The following is a 22,371-nucleotide window of genomic DNA, read 5'->3' on the forward strand; positions in this document are numbered from 1 at the left end:
AAATCCCAAATCCATGAATCAGTTTGACATGTCGATCCATAACAGGTTTGGCAGACCAGAGAACTCACTCGCTGGTTGCTCTTCACATTTTGGTGCAAGAACATCCACAGCGTTGGTGGGCCAAAACGCTCTCCCCCAAATGTCACCCCCCCCCACCCGTGCCCGAGGAAGCCTGTAAATTTGCTGATGGACATCCAAGAGCAATAAAACACCCTTAGCAGCCCTCAGCGAGACAACTTTGACCCAAACGCCCACTCTCCGTCCAGATGTGCACGCGGGCCGACGTTCATGTCAGTGCCCTGAAGGCCCAAGGGGCGTGTGCTCGAGGAAGTACTACATTTACCAACGCATTAAGTGGCACATCCAGTTTCCTGCAATTTTACCACTCCGCTGCATAGAGTGCAATACCGCAGAGGAGCTGGGTCGTTTACAGAAGGGGGAAAAGAAACACACGAGACCAAAGGCAGCGTCAGCTCGTTTCTCCGGGGGGATCCCGTCCAAACTGGCACGAAAACAGACCAGTGAGTGTTTTGTTTGTCACAAATTCTCCACACAAAACGTCTGGTGAGAATTGATTACATGCTTTCTGTACAAAAATACCAATTCTGGACTTATCTCCAGAACTGCCTTCAAGTGTTTACACACCAAAAAAAAAATCCTTTGGATACTCTGGAAGATCATTCCGAAAGGCAGCCAAGTCCATCGGCGGGAGGAGAAGAGTGAATGTTAAGAATGCAGCTGAGAATTTGCATTTTCCCTCCCAGTCACCAAATCGTTGCATTCAGCATGGCCCTTTGGCAGAACGAGCGGTTCCTCGGATGCAGCAAGGCCCAGTGCATGAGCAGGAACTTAGACAAAGATGACAAATCTTCTAAGGAGGAACTGAATGTGAATAGAAACGAGGAAATGGACAGATTTCTTATGCAAATCCCACATGCTTCAGTAAGACGGTGAGGATTTCTCTCCCCCCGCCCCGTTTTATCGTGGACGCATTCCAGAACGAACATACATGAAGATGTAACGAAGCAATGCAGGCTTTCTGCACCCCTCTGAGGAAATTCGAGCGAGCAGAGCAAGATTAAACGGTACTGTAGGAACCATTACGGCGTGGCCGCTTGCTACTTGTTGCAGTATTCAAGACAACTATAAAAAGCTTCAAAATGATGTGTGAATGCTGAAAGATGCTGTCGTAGAGCTGAAACACCAAAGACTCAAATGAATTGAGGACCGGATAATACATGAACAGTATTTCTTAGCCATACATTGATACCATGCAGATGTAGTGAAAGCAGTTCATATCAGTTTAAAACTCTTTCGCACACATTTTTCTTTTCCATTCAATGGTCAACCAAGAACTCATGTGGGGTCATGTCAGTGTTATTATGGAATGTAAAGAGCGAGAGGAAAACATCTTCACCATTCACAAATTTATTCTGTCAAACCAATCAGCTGTTTGATGAAAATCACTCCGATTTGCTGTTTTAGTAAATGTAGTGATTGGATTTCAAGGAACACTGAAGAGTTTCATTTTGTCAGAGACAAACTTTGGATGTGAGGGAAGGAGCTGAGTTTAGTTTAGTTAGTCTGCGTTGTGAGATGTCATGAGGCTGCATATGCACGTCCACCTCCGGTGCAATGTTTTCAAAATCAAATGATCAGTAACCCATTTATTTTAAGGTTCAGTCCTTATTCCCCAAAAATACGCTTAACTGTAGTGGCAGAGCCCTAGGTTTACCCCATTCGCCACGGTAACTAAAGTCCCCTGGCCCTATAAAACAAGGGGCATGAAACTGAACCTACCTTGGAAAACTGAATACTTTGAAGGGAGCATTCTGCTCGCCACTTGCCTCAAAGAATCGCCATCTGCCAATCATTCTCTCCACAGTAATCCATGTATTCTTTTGTTCCCCCCCATAAGAAGGCTGCTTTCAATTCACAGGAAAGGAGACGTGAGAGTGCCACTCTACAGAGAGCTTTCAACCCTGCCTTTCAAGATCCCAACCGAAATAATGGACGTGTTTGAGTGGCAGCCCACATCGCTCCGCTTTTTTAAAAATCTTGGCTTGCAGGAGTGGGTTCATTATGCAAGATCAGAGTAATTCAGCACACACGAAATCATGACCAAAATGTATGAATTTATCTCAGCATCCCTGGTCTACACTATTAGCACTTGATGTGATGCCAAAGATGTTGTCACATACTAGCTTTTGGCTGGATTCTGGACTACGACTTCAAGAAGGGGTAAACTCACTGTGTGGTGTTAAGTTGCAATGGGGGACTGCCGCCATGACAAACTCCCCATCTTATTATGGACATAGGAGTGGGGGTGTGATAAGAGCGAGGAAGATATGGTCAAAACTTACATCCAGCAAATGAGAAATTAGGTGAGATCAGATAAGAGTTCAGACAGAGACAGATGGACGGACGACAAGGAGGGTGCAAAGATCTCCTGAGCCAGCACCCCCAACTTGCTTGTGTCACCTCTGTCACTCATGCCAGCACTCGTCAAGGCTCATTTCCCCCCCTTCTACCGCCCGGAGTCCACCACCCCGCCCCCAACACACTCTCGCCTTTTTAATGGGGGCCCTATGCAGACAGAGGGACAATTCTTAGCCGAGAAAACCGCAATAGAGTGCCGTGTAAATGACTCCCCGGCATAAGCAATGCACCAGTCAATGCGTCACGACATTAGAAGTTGAATCACACATACGGGAAGCGATGGCAAAGTACTCTAAAAGCCAACACAGCCAGAAGTTTGGCTTTTATTGCTATTTCTAAATTATAACAGACCTCAAGGCACAACGTGAAATCCTTATACAGTAAACCTGCTTTTGTGTGACCTGCATTTGAGCTATTACCTTTCAAAATAGTATCTGACCACAAATTAAATGTAAAATCAATGTATAATAAGCACTTTCGCTATTCAATTTGCTTTATATAATATGCGGGATAGTCGGAGAAAAAAACGCTGAAAATAATCAAAGGAAACATGGGTGGACGAATACTTTTTTCCATGACTCTGTATTGTAGTAGAGAGCAAAATAATTGAACATGTAAGCATTTTAACAAGAGTTAATTGAAATAATACTTGAGCTCAACTCTGTGTCAGTCCGTCTTTGTTTTTCTGTGCTCGGGTTGCTAAATCTTGGCACACCAAATGTTAGCATATTAAAATTGTAGCAATGCCGTGTAACCTTTTGCACTGCAGCACATTATTGATGAGATGTTTCAGTTTGCCAGTGTGATATAAATTATATATAAGTAGATTTATCTTTGTAATACTTTCCATTTTGTTGCAGGCAAAGTTTAAAATAGTTCTACAAGGCCAGCCCAACTCACAATAAATCTTTGCGGCTTGCAGACGAGCAACAGGTAGCAGGCCCATTTAAAATTTCTCAAGGATTTTTTTTTTTCTACTTTGCTGTTGCGATTCAAAGATCTGGCAGGTTTGCTTGTCTTGAGTCGACATCGGTGTCGACAACCGTGAGCTTTTTCCACGAACAGTTACACCATTTAATCACACATTGGTTGTTATTTTTATTGGATCTTGTCCGCTTTTTATTGTTCTAAAAGGGCTTGTCACATTTGTGATGAATACATGCTGCACTGGATAGAAACAGAGGTTAAAATCCACTGAGTGCAGTTGACATATAAAGTGAAAGTGACATTGATATTTAATTTGCACATTATGCAGAGGGCGCTGCAATAGAATTTATACTGAAGATTACAATTGGTATTGGCTCATAGATCTATCTTGCGGGTTTTCAAATTGTGTTCTTCACATCAAATTTGATTTCCCCTCTTGATGCTGACCTGTTTTCTTTGCAGATATCTAGCAGCTTGAATTACAAGAACTGGTGACTGTTAACAGGCTTTCGTTTTATTTTTGGGTGTCTTCTACTATACATCTTTTTTTAACCACTTTTTTTTTCTCCAACGCTTGAGTTGTGGATGAGCTGGAGCCTATTCCAGCTGACTTTGGGTACGAGAAGTGCGGGGAACCCTGGACGATTTGTCAGGCAAATGCAGGGCACATATAAACAAACAGCAAGTCACTCTCACATTGACGCCTAGGGACAATTTAAAATCTTTAATGAACTTCACATCCATGATTATTGAATGTAGGGAGGAAGTCCGACTACGCAAAGAGGCCTCCCACCCCCAAGCATGAAGAGAACATCCAATAACCACACAGTAGGACCAGGGCTGAGATTTTATCAAGGACCTCTCTACTATCAGTCAGGAGTGCTAACCACTAGTACACCGTTTTTTTTTCTACAAAAAAGAAATAATAATCAATAATGATGGATCCACAAGAGGAAAACGACAAAAATACCAGGCACAGATAATTGTTAACCGCTGTGCTTGAGGGACCTATGGGGGCTAACCAAACAAACCACTTGAAATAGTCAATCACAATAATATTAAAGTGTCTGAACAATGTTGTGCAATGACAAAAAAAAAGAGGGTTTTTCATGCCTGCCCTTAGAAGTTTGGCTTTTCAACAGGCCCCCCGAGTCCAGGCAGTCTGTTCTCACACGGCCCGCCAACATTTCAAAAGGGTCTGCAGAGCACTGGCTTTGAAGGGGTTCCTTGTACTCGGACACATACTTGGAGAGCACTGGTGAACCGAGAACTTGTGATACGTTGAAGGAAATGCAGAGGGAAGACATTTTGGCGAGATAACTACGTGTGGCTTTGCAGATATTTTCATCAACACGAGCTCCAACCCACGCTGGGTTTCCTCCAAAACACACATTTTTAACTATTCCTTGCTTCACGCTCCAAATTCTATAATCAATGTCAGTTTGCTCCCATCTCCCATCATCCTTGTGGTTCTTCTGATTTATAATTAGGGGGACCTCACACAAGAAAGCCTTCGCAGCTTCTATTTCTGTGCACGAGCCAGGAGTCGCGGTGAGGCTCCGCGTCTCCCGCGTCAACCCTCCCTCTCCCCAAGGCCAAACCCTGGGCCAAGCGCCCGTCTGCTGAGCCCTCTGTCTGGACTGCACTCATGATCCAAGTCTTTGATCCATGCAAGATTCAGTTTGTAAGTGGGGGTGTGCGGAGTGGGGGGGAGGGGGGAATTGTACAGTCAAGAATACTGTGTATTTGAACAAAACGAATATCAGGTCCCTGTTGAGTGTGTTATGTGCCCGAACTAAAGGTTTATTGTGTATTTTTTTTTTTTTTACTTTTTTTTTTCTCTCCCACTCAACCAGCTTCATTAGGAAGTCTTTTGTGATTGAAGTGACACTTCTTTCTTTGGAAACAGTGAGTTGCTTTCCCCATTGGTCGGCGATATAAGAATCTTTTAAGTGTCTTACCTCCAGGATGCACGTCCCCGGAGCCGTGTCCTCATTGATGGAGACATTGTAGAAGTTGGTCTCGAAGACAGGCTCATTGTCGTTAATATCCTGAAGTACAATGTTGACCACCGCGGTTGATGACAGCGGCGGTCTCCCTCCATCTGTGGCCATTACAGTTATACTGGGATTGGGGTTCTTTTCATAATCCAGCTGGGACAGAGTGGTGATAATCCCTGTAATGGCATCTATGCTGAACCAATCAGCAAAAGCTCCTTTATCCCGAAGGATGCTGTAGCTAATGTCGCCATTGGGCCCTTGGTCTTTGTCTCGGGCAGTGACCTGTAACACAAAACTCCCGGGAAACACCACTTCCGGAATGACCTGCCGGTACACCGTTTGGTCAAACAGCGGCGGGTTGTCGTTAATGTCGGTCACCTCAATGGTGAACGAGGATTCGGCCCGGAGAGGAGGCGTGCCTGAGTCTGTCGCCATTACCCTCAACTCATAAATGTCTCTCTCTTCCCGATCAAGAATCTGATCCACACAGACCAGATAGATGATATTGTCTTTGGTTGTCAGACCGAATTTGCCATCTCCGCCCTCCAGCGACACGTTGACGTTGGCGTACTCGCCGTAGTCTGGGTCTGTGACAGATATCCGAGCCACGTACTGTCCCGGCTGTGCGCCCTCTGAGATTTGAGGAGAGCCATCTTCACTTAGAAAGATGATTGTCATGGTGGGCTGGTTGTCATTGTAGTCTCTGACGTGGATGGTGACAAAGGCATTGGTCACCTCTGGGTGTGTGGCATTGTCTTGGGCTTGCACCACCAGTTCGTGGACTCGCCGCATCTCAAAGTCCAGCGGCTTGTTGAGAGTAATGATGCCCGTGTGCGGTTCGATGACAAAGTAATGATCCGGGTCACTTTGTCGCCTGTTGATCTCATATGTCACCATGCCATTGTCTCCTTCGTCTGCATCTGTGGCAAACACCTGCAAGATGTTGTTTCCCGGTTGCAGGTTCTCGGATATGATAGCATGGTAGCGGCTCTGATTAAACAGAGGAGCATTGTCGTTGATATCTTGGACGGTGATATCTAAGGTCATTTGATCAGTTCTTTGAGGAGAACCTCCATCAAAGCCCTCTAAGGACAAAGAGTAAGATGATCTTTTCTCCCTGTCCAGTATGGCATTGACCACCAAGTCCAGATACAAGACTTCATTGCTTCCCCTCCTGGTCTCCAAGGTGAAAGCCTGACCAATGTTTCCATCCCTAATGAGGTAACCCTGGGTGGTGAAATGACCTCCGTCCGCATCCATTGCCGGGTCAAGAGGAAACCTAGTGCCTATAGCAGTCTGCTCCGGGATTATGAAAGTGGCATGTTTTTTCGGAAACGTGGGCCCATGGTCATTTATATCATTGACCTTGATGGTTACCTCCACTGTTACACCTGTCATGGTGACTGCGATGAAATTATATCTGTCCCTCAGTTCTCGGTCCAATACCTTGGCTGTCTTGATGATTCCTGTGCTCTCATCAATGTCCAAATCAGTGCTCACACCAGTGCCTTCGTGGTCAGAAATGAAGTACAGTGCCGCTGTGATGCCAGGTGGTAGCCCCGCACTTATGTCGCCAACGATGGTTCCCGCTGGTTGCTCCTCATCCAGTTGTAGATCCAGGGTGCCTTGAACCACCGGCGAAAGGACTGAAATGAGCTGCAGGACTACGTACAACATCAGCATCATTCTCCTCATCCAACAGCTGTCACACTGCAAAGGATCCATTGCAGACTTCCCGGAACCCTTGGCAGCTGTCTTCATTTTGGCTCTTTTTTTCTAAACCTGTAGACACATTGAGTACATGTGAGGAAACGCTCAACAATATCAAAAATCTGACAGTGGTAGAAACAATGCAGATTCGTATTATTTCTGTGTTGACATGTACTGTAGCGCAAGCTCATTTCAGAAAAATAATAAACTCCACAAAAGATTTTGCCATATGTCGAACAGGCACAATTCCCAACCACACAGGACCCTCACATAACATTTTCCCTACACCTCTTACCTCACCTAATAAGTCAACACCTTGTTCCCCATGTGCACCACCCTGGCTGCCTTCATAACATCAAAACCACATGCCGCAGCCCACCACCTCTCATCTCCTTAGTTGTTGCTCCTACTCCATCTGATTAAAAAGGTGCAGCTCTCATTTTTTTTGCTGCTCACCGTGGCAATGGACGCACATGGAGTCTGTCAGGCCAGAACCTGGATTGAATTTGTGTGTGGACACTTAACATGCAGTTTCCTTTGAGAGAACTGTTCTTCAATGTTATTTGGGGTAATGAATATAAAAACGAATTGCTTAAGACAAATGAGATTCCACTAATGTTTGTTTCTTTGGTCCACTGAAAATGTTCATCAGTCATTGTGTCCTGCTGGATATTTTGTCATCCCCCCAAAATGTATTTATTTGAAAATTATTATTATTATCGTTATTATTGTTATGAGGAAAGGGTGTTTCTTTTTTTCATTTTTTTTAAGTGTTTCATTTGAATTTTGAACTTTGACTTGGTTACTTGACATTTTTCTGATTACAGGGTATAAATATCAGAAAACACTGGTAGCAACGCCCTAGCTACACCCTTGGTTGCCTCGGTATCAAAAACTGTCCACGTTGGCTCCTGTACTTGGAAAAAAAAAAAAGAGGCAGAATTTCTGATTGCTCACCATGGCTCCCCCCAGTGGTGTGACTGCTGTGTGCAAATTCTCAGCAAAGTGGTGATTCATTACGTCATATCCTCAGGCGACATGGCCTCCAAGCCCAAGGGCTCAGTGCATGCATTTACAATCTTTTCTGGCTTGGCACCATAGCAATTAGTGTCTGCTGGCAGCTAGCCATCAGTGCACAAAGATGCTTCATGGCTAATTTGAGTCTTTGGAACAAAAGATGCTCATTTTAATGTCAAGAATTTGAGAGATTTACTTGTTTTGACGTACACATACAGGCTTGAGTCATGCGATTTGGGAATGGGACGATTAAAGATGGCAGCCTTTGGGAGAGACCTTGTCATAACTTACAATAGCACAGTGTAGTCGGCATCAAAGGACTAACTTTGTATGGCTTTTTTTTGCCAAACTCTTGGCGTGTCAAGGGAAAAGGAATGTGAGAAAATGAGGACCGAACTCTGCTACAAATAGAGATAATCCACGAGTAATCGACACCCAGCGAAAAAGGTTTATAAGTGCATGTCGCAAACGGGGGTTCACTATAATTCTTCGTACATGAGGAACTTGTGTCAGAAATGTGAAGACACCTGTTTCAATACATTTCAAAAATTTCAATTTATGCAATAAAAACCTTTTTTTTTTTTTTTTGTATCTTAATTCTGTATCTTAATCAAAACTGAGCTTCGGGTTGGCTTCCTGTACTTTCCTGCCACTTCGAGACTGGTAATACTGGTGGCAAATGAAAGGGCAAGCACATGTATAGCACACGCACTAAAGCAGCTTTGTGAGTGCTGCTCTTGGCTACAACACGAGCGCAGCCGGAGCTTAAAACTTTTGACAAGCGGTTGAACTTTCAAGTCTCCTGTATTGATTTATATTCAAGTAACACTGGGCATTTTTTTCCCCCTTCTCCAAAGCAACAAAGGATAACTTTCCGAAGCTGGAGTCTTTGTAAGAATTCCACAACTGGAATAAAGCAACCTTTTGGTTGGGTAGAGGACCTCTGCTGAGCCAGCCAAGGATAATGGATCTAGCAGACTTGCTGTGGTAATTGCACACACACACACAGACACACACAAAAAGTAGATTTTAGAAATATTTCAGGTTAAGGGGGAAGATTGTGGATGAAGGCTGAAAGCTATCTCTACGCTAAATACGTAACACAGACCTCCATTGCTATTTATGAATGCTTAGAAGTCAGTCTGCAATTATGAGTCGAAACAAAAATGACGACAACCCTCTGCAAACAGCAACGAATGGTGTAAAAAAAATTATAATAAAAAGAAAATATTCTGCAAAAGTCCTGAAGCTATCACGAGAAAAGTGTTGGATAGCAAGCTTGCCTGTTTGTTTTGTTTTTAAGATAGATAACTAGCTAGCTTTTATGATAGGTTGAAGGATATCTCGCAAGAAAGCAATCAGGTTGAGATAGATAGATAGATAGATAGATAGATAGGTAGATAGATAGATAGATAGATAGATAGATAGATAGATATAGATAGATAGATAGATAGATAGATAGATAGATAGATAGATAGATAGATAGATAGATAGATAGATAGATCAAAGCAAATTTATTTCTATAGCGCATTTCATACACGAGGTAACTCAATGTGCTTTACATGATTAAAGGCATTTGAAAACAAAGAGATAAAACATTTAAAACGGCATAAAACCATAAAAATGACAAACAAAATATTTTAAAAAAGGCAATTAAAATCGCATACAGTGCAAGTAATATGATCAAAAAGTGGATATATTTTTAAAAGCATGAGAAAAAAGAAAGAGTTTTCCTGGATTTAATAACATTCACACTTAGAGCTGACGTCACCTCTGTTGATAGATAGATTTTGATTTGATTTTGAGGTTTTAAGATACATACCTAGCAACTAAATGAGTTGTGTTTTAGGCAGGCTAGCTAGCTAGCTAGCAGAATAAATAGCTAAACAAAGTTTTTAATGAGTTCTTTATAAGGTACTTCACTGTGTTTAATCTGATTGCTGGAACTAATAAGCAAAAGAGGTATAGCAAGATACACAAACAGAAATATATATTTTTAGATAGAACTGAAATAGTTTTGTGTTTTTTGAAAGCTCACTAATGTATTTTCAAAATAGCTAACTAGGAAGAGATGATTAAACGTTTTGTGGTTAACATAGCGAGCTAACTAGGGTAAGGTAATGGGTTGAATTTAGCAACACAACAAAAAAAGAGCATAAACAGCTGATGGTCAGCGCTGAGTAAGTCAATCCCTTCTGTGGCTTTCATGTCTCAAATGTTTTCTTTACGTCTGACTACTTTGAATGCTCATGACCGACCAAGCGCATTCAAGGTTTCAAGGACTTACATGCAAAATCAAAACATCTGCTCCACTCTTGCGAACCTCTTACTGCTGACTGTGCACGTCTTCCATCTTGATACATCATAGTACATAAAAACGTAAAAAACACATTTGCTCTTTTATTCCGCTCCCTTCAATTTGTCTTCTAGCACCATAGGAACATGACAAGCACATCTTTACTTTTGGCAAAAATAACTCAGTGCTGTTGCCACCTTCCACTATTCAACATCTGCATTACAAAGTTACACCAATAATCCCGCATCAAGTTTATACATACACATTTTGAGTTAAACTTTTTTTTTTTTCTTTTTTTGTAATGTGGAGACTATGTATCCTTTTGGCGGACAAGACATGAGAAATGGACAAAATTGAAAAAGATGAAATGTATTAAATGTTAAAACATCAAAGGAAATATTTCTCAATAAAACACTTCCGGACATTCATCCAATAAACAAACACTTTAACTCAATATTTGGCCAGGCTATGAATAATTTTGGCCGCGAGTTTTAACAATGTAAGTTACAGTACATTTGTGGAACATGGTGAATACTTTGAATACTTTTTTTTTTTTTTTTTTTTAAGTCTTTGGTGTCTATTTATTGGGTTTGCAATATAATTTGGGTTGGAGGTATTCTATTTGGTCTTTAATGAGTGATGGATCTTATTAATAATTAATTTCGAAATAAGCTTTGATCTGATTGGATGGATGTTATTTTTTATTTTTAAATATGGAATACAGCTTTGCTCTGATTGGTCTTTGGTAATATCACAGCATCTCGTGGCTTGCGGCGGCTTGTGTCTCTGTGGCGGCTTGTAGAAATGTCACGTGTGGATCCTTCGATGTCTTACTTTCTTCAGTGAAACGCAATTCCCCAAACGTCGGATTGATGACCCGCTGAAATGGGAGCGTGAGCTGAAAACGCGGCGTGGGTGAAAATGAAAAGAGCCCTCTCTTTTCATTTTATTTTCAATTTAGGGTTTATTTATTATTATTTATATATATATATTTTTTTTTTTTTTTTCATTTCATTCACGACAATTAAACCTCCGTGTGACAATCAGTACTGGCGACAGTGAATGCAAGCTTCACTATTTCATCTGCAGTTTCATATTAAATTATAGATACAGCTGTAATACCCAACATATCTATACTTTATAGATTTCATTTGTAAGACTCAATCGCACAAAACCAGGAAATCTCATCTTGATGTTCAAGATGCGTTTTGAGTGGGTGGGTACCAGCCACTTAGCGGGCACGCACTTGAATATGAATTGGTAAAACTACCGCACAATGATGGCAAATTAAAATCCAGATGTTTTGCAAGCCTTTTGCCGTTTATTGCCTTTTGCATTCAATTGACAAACCACGTGGAAGTCTAACTTGAAAAGTCTCATTTTGCATAAAACAGTTGAAGCAAAATGGGATTTTGAATGGGCCTTTAAGACTTGAGACTAACTTATGACTTGAACATATGTGAGTTACGCTCTCCCTCCCATTTGTCAAAGAAAATAAAAAAAACTACTTTGAGCTCTCTCTAATAAATCAACAAGTTTCCAAAGGTAAGCATGGTTGCCCAACTTTAATTAAACCAAACCACCAACAAACCTGGAGGGGTATTGTGGGGGTCCTAGTGTTGCAGCGCACTATGAAACAGAAGACTCCGACTCCCTGTCACCATTCCAGTTAGCCTGCGGTCCAGGACCGTGCCAACCTGGCCCAGGCTCAATGGAGCCAGGATGGAAACCACAGATACAAGTGATGGACGGACGTGAAAGATGACGAGCAGTAAACCAAAACAACTAGAAAATCTTTGAAACGCGTTTGAAAAAGTCATCACAAGCTTAGTTACACAGTACAGTGGAAAACATGCCACTTCGAGAAGAATCATCTCGTTCCCATGATGAGAGACCGAGAAGACCTCCAAATCAGAAATTACAGACTAGTTTTTTGTTGTTTTAAGATGAGTCAGTTGGTATATTTTCTTGTTTTTTACATAGCTACTCTACTGTAACTATCGTAGATTGATAGAGAGCATCAAGATTTGTGCTCTGTTTTTAGATAGCGCTGGGAAATTTCCCTTTCTACCCAACCGAGTTCAAAGTTCAGTTCACCGTTCCAAAATTTAACTTAAAGGCTCATATGTAGTTTATTAAGGCGTGTTTTGTCCTGGATGTACCTAACAAAAACTGGCACACTTGAATGAAAATGAACTTTTGTTCAAAAAACATTCGTAGATGCCAGAATGAGCGCGTTCTCAATAATGTTCATCAGGCAGACATTAACTACATTCAGTTCATGTATGCCCAAAAAATGAACTGGTTCATTGAACCTGTTCAGGTACAACATTGTAGATAGCTAGCTCGGACAATAGATATAGAGGATCGAGAGAAGATTTGAGAAATATATTATGAAATAGATAGAAGAATTCATCTTTGTTGGATATTTTAAGATTGTTAGTCAGATAGATAGCTAGCAAGTTCGCTAGAGGGCTAATTCATTTGAATTATTCCCACCGCAGGAGTGAGTGTGTTTGACACTGCACATCCACAGCGTCCCACACCTCGGCAGCATCATCCAAAACACATGGGGATCACGTTACAGTGCCAGGTGCCAGCATGCGGGTTTAGGGGGGATGTTTGGATACGGCTTCAGCCGGGGTCATTGGTCACCTTATGGGAATCATGTGACATGGGCAGAATGTCATAAAAATGTCTGCGATTGTCTTCATGGGAAAAAGTCTTGAAAAACAAAGGGGTTTTTTTTGTTGTGTTTTTAAGATAGACAAATAACTAATGAGTTTGACAGCTCTAGCTAAAATAATGTTATGTTGTCTTTTGCTAGCTAACCTGCCAGATCAGATGATGGAACTATATAGTTTTTATGTTGTGGGGCTAGATAAATAAAACTCTTTTTAAGCTAGATATCTAACAAGAAAACTCAAAAGTTAGCAAGCTAATCAGATAAATGAGCCATTTTTGACATAGATAGATAGATAGATAGATAGATAGATAGATAGATAGATAGATAGATAGATAGATAGATAGATAGATAGATAGATAGATAGATAGATAGATAGATAGATAGATAGATAGATAGATAGATAGATGGATGGATGGATGGATGGATGGATGGATGGAGGATGGATGGATGGATGGATGGATGGATGGATGGATGATGGATGGATGGATGGATAGATAGATAGATAGATAGATAGATAGATAGATAGATAGATATAGATAGATAGATAGATATAGATAGATAGATAGATAGATAGATAGATAGATAGATATAGATAGATAGATAGATAGATAGATAGATAGATAGTCAAACATTAACTGCGTGTTGGTCAAATACAATGATAAATATGTATCTAGTGTCGCAGCAGGCGTGCATATTTAATACATGCAGATTTTGTGTTATCACTGGACCCTCCCAGCTGGCGGTCCCATTTGAAATGAAATAAAAAAGGGCTAACGCGAGGGTTAATTGCATCTAACAGAGCAGCCGCTGTCTGGCTCAGCGTGACGTCTTTGTGTTGCAACAGATCACTGGGATGAGAGTCTTTTAAAAAAGAGAAAACAAGCAAACAAAAAGTACAACAAACAAAAAGTTGTTTCCAGCAACACGATGTGATGAGCTCCATAAAACAAATTCTCTGAACCTGGACCCCCTCTAAAGATTCCCAGATTTTTGAGTCCAAGGGAATGATTTAAAAGTCCCTCCTTTGTTTTTTTGTTGTTGTTGTTGTTGTTTTCAATATGCAGCCACTTGAATGCCAGTATTGCTCTTCTGGGTGGTGTAGACGCGACTGTCCATAAAAATTTCACTTGTCATTAATGTAATCCCGGGCAGGGTTGTGCATCAGCAGCTTTGTCAGGCTGCAAGGGCATCAATGGTGAAAGCATGGCGCCTTGCTCATGACATAATCTTTGGAGCTTTTTACACATTGCCTGGAATAATGTGTTCAACAACGTTAAGAAAAAAAAATAATAAGTGATGACTCCAAAATGTTCCTTCTGCGGCAACAAGATAATGAGGGCAGATTTTGAAGTCGGCGGCACTATTTTTTTTTCTGGTTTTGATCCAGCTTTTATTTTCCTCAGGATCACAAACATTGTTTTTATGTTTTCCCAACATTTGTTGAGTCAAAACATATTTTACATTACAAAACCCTCATGGCACACAAGAAAAGAAATTGTCACAATATGTCTATTCAGTACAATAAATAGTCATGACATTATTTGATTCAATTTACTCGCTCATTTACATATTCCATGTGAAATCAGGGCCTCTTTACTTCAAAGTCCCCAAAAAAGTTTGAACATTTATTCCCCATTGAACTAATATTTAGCAGCTCGGTTTCTTCGTGTTGAACATATTTGCCTCAGAGTTGAGAAGTTCTGGGGCTGAGTCTAAAGCTTCTCCAATGTTTCAAAAAACAGGCGCGTTAGGTTTATTGAAGACTCCAAATTGCCCATAGGTGAGAATGTGATTGCGAAAGCTTGTTTGTTTATATGTGCCCAGCAATTGACCGGCGACCAGTACAGGGTCTTTCTTGCCAAAAAAGTCAGCTGCCATAGGCTCCTTCTCTCCCAAGACATTAAGGAGGACGAGGCCAATTAAAAAATATTAAAATTACATTGTGTGAATGCTGGTTTCAGAGACAACTCACACATCCATCACTTTAGGGTATTATCGGTATTTCGGAAAATATCAGAGTATGTATTTTTTGCCGTTTTAGAAGATTTCTGATTAATTTCGTCTTACTTGTTATGTGATGTTATCTCAAAATTATGTATTAAAAACAAAAAGTTCAGCTTCAAGTGCATGGATGAGGTTTCAGTATTTTCAAGGAACAATTTAGGAAACAAATTCCGGGGAAGAAAGCCTCGTTTTGTTCAATGGAGTTTTTATGTTTTGTTTTATTTATGCCGTTTTTAAAATATCCAATTCCTGACTTTTTATGTCATATAATCTCCTCAAAATATATACCAAGAAGAAAGACCAAGAAAAGCCTGCATCATTCATTCGGAAAACCAAATACTGTAATCTTCCCCCAAAACAAGTTTTCACTGACATGAAATTAGGTGGGCTATCGTAATAGGGCGCCCAAAAAAGTATCAAAAATTCAAGAATGCATAAAATCAACCATTTTTGGCTTTGTAACACCTATTCCAGGTTGGAACTCTTTCTTTTTATTTTCTCTGTTTTAAATGTTTTATTTCATTGTATTTTAATTATTTTAAGCACATTGAGTTACCCTGTGTATGAAATGTGCGATACAAATAAATTTTGTTTGCTTTGCTTTACTTTTGACGAACTCCTTCTACGAAATTTGGCCCAAATGAACTTCGATTAGAGCTAGCGATCCTAGACAGATGGGCGCTCATAAATTGCACATCCCATCTAATCAGGGTGCACCCTATTATCGAAGTTTGCTGACCATTTTGAGGACAAAAATCCGAGAAAAATGTATCGCGAATGACATTAGTTTGAACGATTGGCACGGATTTTGGTGGACACGTTGATTGTAATAGCATAATAGTTTCAAACTTGCATGTACAGTATAAAAGTTAACAGGAAGTCAGATATTTTTCTACGAAGTTGCTACTCTGGGAAAATTTCAAGCAGCAGTTGTAGTTTGACCAACTCCTACAAAGTAAATTGCTCCATGAGTCAAAATTCTTAAGCAGGTATCGAAGACAGATGGATGCCGATAAATTGTCATTTTAATTTATTCATTTATTTATTTTTGCAGGGGGTCAGCACTGTGGAGCAACTGTTTAGACCTCACAGTTCTGAGGACCATGGTTCAAATCCCAACCACGCCTGTGTGGAGTTTGCATGTTCTCCCCGTACCTCCCACATCCCAAAAACATGCATTAATTGGGTGCTCTAAATTGCCCATAGGTGTGATTGTGAGTGCGACTTGTCTGTCTCCATGTGCCCTCTGATTGGCTGGCATACAGTTCAGGGTTTACCCCGCCTCCTGCCCAATGATAGCCGGGATAGGCGCCAACACTAACGCAACCATTGTGAGGATAAGCGGCTCGGACAATGAATGAATGTCATCAAAGGATCATTTCCAGAATTTTTCATTCATGCTACTTGCAGCTTCAATTATTGTTTGTGTGTGTCGGCTCAACAACGCAGTAACAGAGAAATGGGTCCATTACAAACAAATGGACAACGTATGAAAAACAATAATGGAAGCGCAGCACAGTTTCAACAAATGCAAAACAGCAAAACAAAGCAAAAGAGTGGATGACTAAACCCCTGCTGAGATAGTTTATTTGGAGTACAGAGCAAGGCATAGTCATGGGAGTGTGCTGAGTGTGTACAGTAGCTACACACAAGATGTATCTGTATGTGTGTAAAAATAAGAGATGATTTTATTTATATATGTATATGTTTGAGTCAAATTATCATTTGTTTTAACTCTACTTTTGCTCTAATGCCCAAATTCAAAATATAAATACCTTATTGTCAATGAGAGCATTTATTTACAGAATTTTTTTTTTTTTAATTTCAAAAATGTTTTTTGGGGGGGGTCTTTTAACTTTTTCCAGAGCTGCATATTTAAAAAAAAATGTATAATGCATATACTTTAATGTATACGCTTTACAAGCAATACCAGTTTCTTGTTCATAACTTATTTGAATTAAGTTATTCTTAAAACAGTGAGAATCCTATTATGAACATAACTAGACCAGGCAAATTATTCGGCACACCTTTCACTGGCACGGTGGAGTGGAAGTTCTACATCCATTCATTAAGCTGCAGCTTGCCAGGGGGGTGGCGGTGTTGTTGTTGTTATTGTTGTTGTTACGCTTAAAGACTTTCAAAGGTGTTAACTCACATTCATGGGTTTCTCTCCTGCAGGCTGGCGGCAACGAGGCGCGATTGAAGTCATCCAACAACAAACACAAAAACTCCTCACTGCTTCCCAGTGAAAACTCAAGAGAACGCGAGCGCCGCATCCATCTTCATTGGGTCTCCTCACAGTTGATGGTGCACAATTCCCACCAAAAAAGTCGACACGTGCAAACTTGGGCAAACTTCCTCTGTAGGTGTGTTTTTCTCACCGCCCCCGGAAGATCTGCATCCAGTGTTGTAGCTCTGCTAGGTTGTAAAGAAAAAGTGGTTGCAAGAAACTGAGTGGGGCAACAGCCGTGGATTTCTCTCACTCCCTTTCTCTCCCTCTCCCTAAAAGTAATGTATTCACCACATGACTGGAGTGCAGCCTGGCAGCCTCCTCCTCCTTCAACTCCTTGGAGCAGCCACAAGGAGGTGGAGGTGAGTTTAGTGTTGCACTCTGCTGCCACCATGCTTTGTACGATGGAACTGTGGATGGTGAATGAGCACGTATGCACGGGGTACGGAACAGTTTGCTCAGTGGCCACAACGCTGCCCACTTTTTAAACCACTGCAAACGTTAATATAGCCATCCATTTTCTTTGCCGCTTATCATCACAAGGGTCCCTGGGAGCGTTGGAGCCTATCCCAGCTGTCAACGGGCAGGAGGCGGGTACACCCTGAACTGGTTGCCAGCCAATCAATTGAGACAAACAGCCACACTCACAATCACATCTAGGGGCAATTTAGAGTGTTCAGTTAATGTTGCATGTTTTTGGAATATGGGAGGAAACTGGAGTGCCCGGAGAAAACCCACGCAGGCACGGGGAGAACATGCAAACTCCACACAAGGGAGTCCGGGATTGAACCCGGGACCTCAGAACTGTGAGGCCAACGCTTTCCAGCTGATCCACTGTGGCGCCCATTAATATATACATTATCAAATTATCTCTTGGGTTTAATTTCGACTTGTATGTGTACCTCATGTTGTGGCCACAGAGTATATGTACGTATATTATATATGCTGTTAGAATATAGGAGGAATTTTTACGGTGCACGGTGGATCAGGTGGAAAGCGTTGGCCTCACAGTTCTGAGGTCCCGGGTTCAATCCCAGCCCCACCTGTGTGGAGTTTGCATGTTCTCCCCCTGCCTGCGTGGGTTTTCTCCGGGCACTCCGGTTTCCTCCCACATCCCAAAAAACATACAACATTGATTGGACACTCTAAATTGCCCCTAGGTGTGACTTCAGCTGTTTGTCTTCATGTGATCTGCGATTGGCTGGCAATCAGTTCAGGGTGTACCCTGCCGCCTGCCCGTTGACAGCCAGGATAGGCTCCAGCACTCCCCGCGACCCTCGTGAGGATAAGCGGCAAAGAAAATGGGTGGATGGATATTATAAAATGCTGTATTTTCAAAATTATTTGTTTTATCTCTACTATATATATTTACATATCTATCCGTCCATTATCCTCTCAAGCGTTACAGGGAGTGTTGGAGCCTATCCCAGCTGTCAACAGGCAGGAGGCGGGTTTCACCCTGAACTGGTTGCCCTTGAGACAAACAGTCACACTCACAATCACACCTAGGGGCAATTTAGAGTGTCCAATTAATGTTGCATGTTTTAGGGATGTGGGAGGAAATCGGAGTGCCTGTAGAAAACCCACGCAGCTACGGGGAAAACATGTAAATTCCACACAGGGAGGGCTAGGATTGAACCCAGGTCCCCAGAACTGTGAGGCCAACGCTTTTCCAGCTGATCCACAGTGCCGTTGTGTGTTCAAATCCATTGCAGCCCTCTTGTGCGGAGGCTGCATGTTCTCTTCTTGATTGTGTGGATTTTGTGTGGGTACTCCATCTTCCCGCTGCATTCCGAAAACATGCCTGGTAGGTTCACTGAAAACTCAGAACTGTTAAAAGCTAGTTCGGGCAGGTTCAGTACAGCCGTGATACAGATGAGGTGTAGCACTGTAGAAATAGATGGATGTTCCTTGTATAGCATAATCAATCATGATTTGTGATGATTCAGCATTTTCCCTCAAGGCTCAACCTTTTAGTCACCCTCTTGCAAACATATCAAATGACGCTAAATAGCTTACCTCGGTATTAAGCGCACTTGTGTTTTCCTTTTGAGGTTGCCACCACAAAGAGACGACGCTCTTTCTCACGTCACCTGCGTCAGCTCCTCGGAGCAACACCTCTGCACTCTCTCGTCACGTTCACGAGGTTTTATTTGGGTCGCGTCACTTTACGTTTGCGGCTTACGAACAGCAGAACAGCGGTGAGGTTGTGCGAAACATCTTTAAGGCCCAGAAAAAGCTGACATAATGCATCTTATCCACTCAATGCTGTTTCCTTTTAATGTTTCTGAATGTATGAAACATATTTTGACCCCGAAAGAAGTCATAGGACAAGAATGTAATGATGTTACAAGGGTCGTTTTGAACACGCTTAAAAGTTGGAGCTGCAACTAAACGAAAACTTGAACGTGACCCACTTCCCTTTCTCAGGACTGTGAACTCACCGAGTCCGATCCGTTCCAACGCTGGCGGTGAGTCTTGATTACTGTGACAGGGTCTCTCTCTCTCTCTCTCACACACACACACACACACACACACACACACACACACACACACACACACTTTCTCTGATGGCACGATTAGTCATCCACCTCACCACCTTCTTCGTATCATGTCACTTGTTCCAGTAAAACCGCGAGGTAGTCCTGTACCCTTTCCTTTTCCCTTGATCATTTAGCACAGCGGCAAGCAAACTACGGCCTGCGGGCCACATCCAGCTCGTTGATCATTGGAATCTGGGCCACCAAGGATTGGTACAGAATCCCCTTCAAAATCACGACTGAATTCATTTGATCTTCTGGTGTCATGCCGAGTGGTTCCATCAGGTTCTGCTGTCATGCCCAGTGGTTCCACAAGGTCGCTCAGTAGGTACAGTGATTTTTACATTGACTTGACTTTGGCTGTCCCGTTTTCACTCTGCTACTGCTCTGAACATTTCTTCAACCGGACCGAAGGAAAGAGAAATCGACAGTGAGTGCCAAGTGTTTAATATAGAATGGACTATGCAATACTATTTCACTGAAGTTCGGTCAAAGGTTGGAGGTCTAATTTGTTAAGAAACTGTGTCAGTTTTAGAGGAATATACAGTAACATCAGCCGTCGCTTTTCTACCAAGCGTGCTAGTTAATGCTAACAGCCAATCACCGCAGGAACTGACAGCTACGGCTCAGCGGTTAAAATCGAGCTTGCGGGCTCAGCAAAGCACCTTTACCTGGCAAACTGCAACCCAAAATTAAAAACCGTCTTAAAAACGAAGTTGAACTCTCAAAACAGACTTCGATGCACTGGCAAAAAAGAAAACAACACTGTTAACATTAAAAGTAAATGTAGTTATTTACACTTTTTTCTTCTTTTCTTTCTTCCTGCATCTATTTATTTTATCCATCTATCCATCCATTTTTTGGCCGCTTATCCTCACAAGGGTTGCGGGAGCGCTAGAACCTATCCCAGCTGTTACTGACAATTAGGCGCAGGTACACCCTGAACTGACTGCCAGCCAATCACAGGGTACATGGAGGCAAATTTGCATCATCAGCTAACACACCAACCAAATAACTAACTAATGAACTTACTAACACGATGTCACTGTATAAGAAAAGGGTCCTTTTAAATGACAGGAACTGAATCAGTGCTTCCACTTGTACCAAGACTTGTATTTTCCACACTACCTACGTGCTGTACATTGAGTCCGTGCTTTAGCAACCTCTGGTTGCCGTCGGATCCCACCCTTCCCAAGATTGAGTCCACCTCATCTGTGTACGCTGCTCCTTGGAGGAGATGAAGCCAAAACATGAGTTGATGAACTCCAGCAGAACATGCGACTCCAGGAGCCGGCCACATGTTTCACAAAGAGGCCGCAAATTAATTTTGCATTGTCGCCTTGTTTGTGTTTGTTTGCGCGAAATGAAAGATTGCACAGATAATTAAGTTCATCATCACCATTGGAAGACTTATATTCATTAAAATTTCAAAAAGGGATCGATGATGTTTGTGTTTTCTGTTCGTCTTTAGTTGATAGCTTATCATTTCATTTGGATTTATAGTCGGGGTGGAAGTCATTAGCCTCGCCTCCAGACGAGACGATGGATGGTCAAATATCCTGCAGACAGCAATCATTCCTAATGTTTTCTCCTCTGTCTGTAATCGTTTTTAAAGTCATAAAAAAGGAACGCCCCAAAGCTAAGCGCCGACGCCGCGCCGACGAGTCGTAAATTAGTATTAAGAAAGTTGTTCCAAAATGATACTTTGTGTTTAAACCCTTCTGAAGACTTACTCCACAACAAAGTTATTACAATTCAATTTTTAAATTTGTGTAGTAACTTTCATTGTCACTAAAATCCACAATGACCGAACTCGCAGATGCACTAATTACGTATAGTAGTACAAATAAGTTGAACATATCATAACAAAGTTTAATGATTCAAAAGGACATGAAAAAGTCTCACTTTTTCATGCCTGAAACTGAACAGGAAGCCAGACAGTTTGGTTTGGCGAAGCCATTTTGGTTCATATAAAAAAAAAAAAACCTTCGATGTCGCAAATGAACAGGAACTTGGCCGTTTTAGTTAAAAGTTTGCGAATTGCAGGGATCATACTTCGACCAATGCCTTATAAGGAATTGGCCCAAACGAACCCAATCGAAATGAGGCATTCAAAACAGATGGGAGACACTAAATTACCGAGCTTCTTCGCCTATGCTATCTAATGTGAGCGGAACATGGCGTCAAAGTTCAATGAGCACATTGCAAAGTCTTTCAATTTTGATTATGTTGGGCATTTCCGTGGTGGGCTGAGTATTTTTCAATTATGTTTTTACCCAATGAACCAACCTTATTTCCTCTGAGTCACAGTGTTTTGTTTTGTTTTTTGTCCAGAATGATGTGCTGCTTGAGTTTGGATCAAAACTCTAAAGATTTAATTTTATGGTTCTCGTTAGCTCACTTTTCCAGGTGGATGGGCAGAAAACCAACATGAGAGTTTTAGGGGTGGGGGCAGGGTCTGGTTCTCAGTTTCAGCGGGAGTCCAATGTGGACTTTAGCTGAGGCAAAACATTGACCAGAGG

General features: G+C 41.7%; 1 protein-coding gene across 2 annotated transcripts in view; it reads right to left on the reverse strand.

Annotated features, from left to right (window-relative positions):
• LOC133505324 (protocadherin-16-like) overlaps positions 1-17,371 on the reverse strand; it is a 101,187-nt gene extending 83,816 nt beyond the window's left edge. The window contains exons 1-2 of one of the 2 annotated variants that reach the window (XM_061828460.1): positions 17,235-17,371; positions 5,328-7,148 (exon numbers count right to left, since the gene is read on the reverse strand). In XM_061828460.1, the coding sequence (XP_061684444.1) occupies positions 5,328-7,127 (1,800 nt within the window). In that variant the 5' untranslated portion in view covers positions 7,128-7,148; positions 17,235-17,371. Of the gene's footprint in view, positions 1-5,327; positions 7,149-10,380; positions 10,581-17,234 lie in introns of those variants that run through there. The other variant, XM_061828461.1, reaches the window with a different exon arrangement.
• Between the last annotated feature and the right edge of the window lie 5,000 nt (positions 17,372-22,371).

This window comes from Syngnathoides biaculeatus, chromosome 8 (assembly GCF_019802595.1).
Source record: "Syngnathoides biaculeatus isolate LvHL_M chromosome 8, ASM1980259v1, whole genome shotgun sequence".
NCBI lineage: Eukaryota > Metazoa > Chordata > Actinopteri > Syngnathiformes > Syngnathidae > Syngnathoides > Syngnathoides biaculeatus.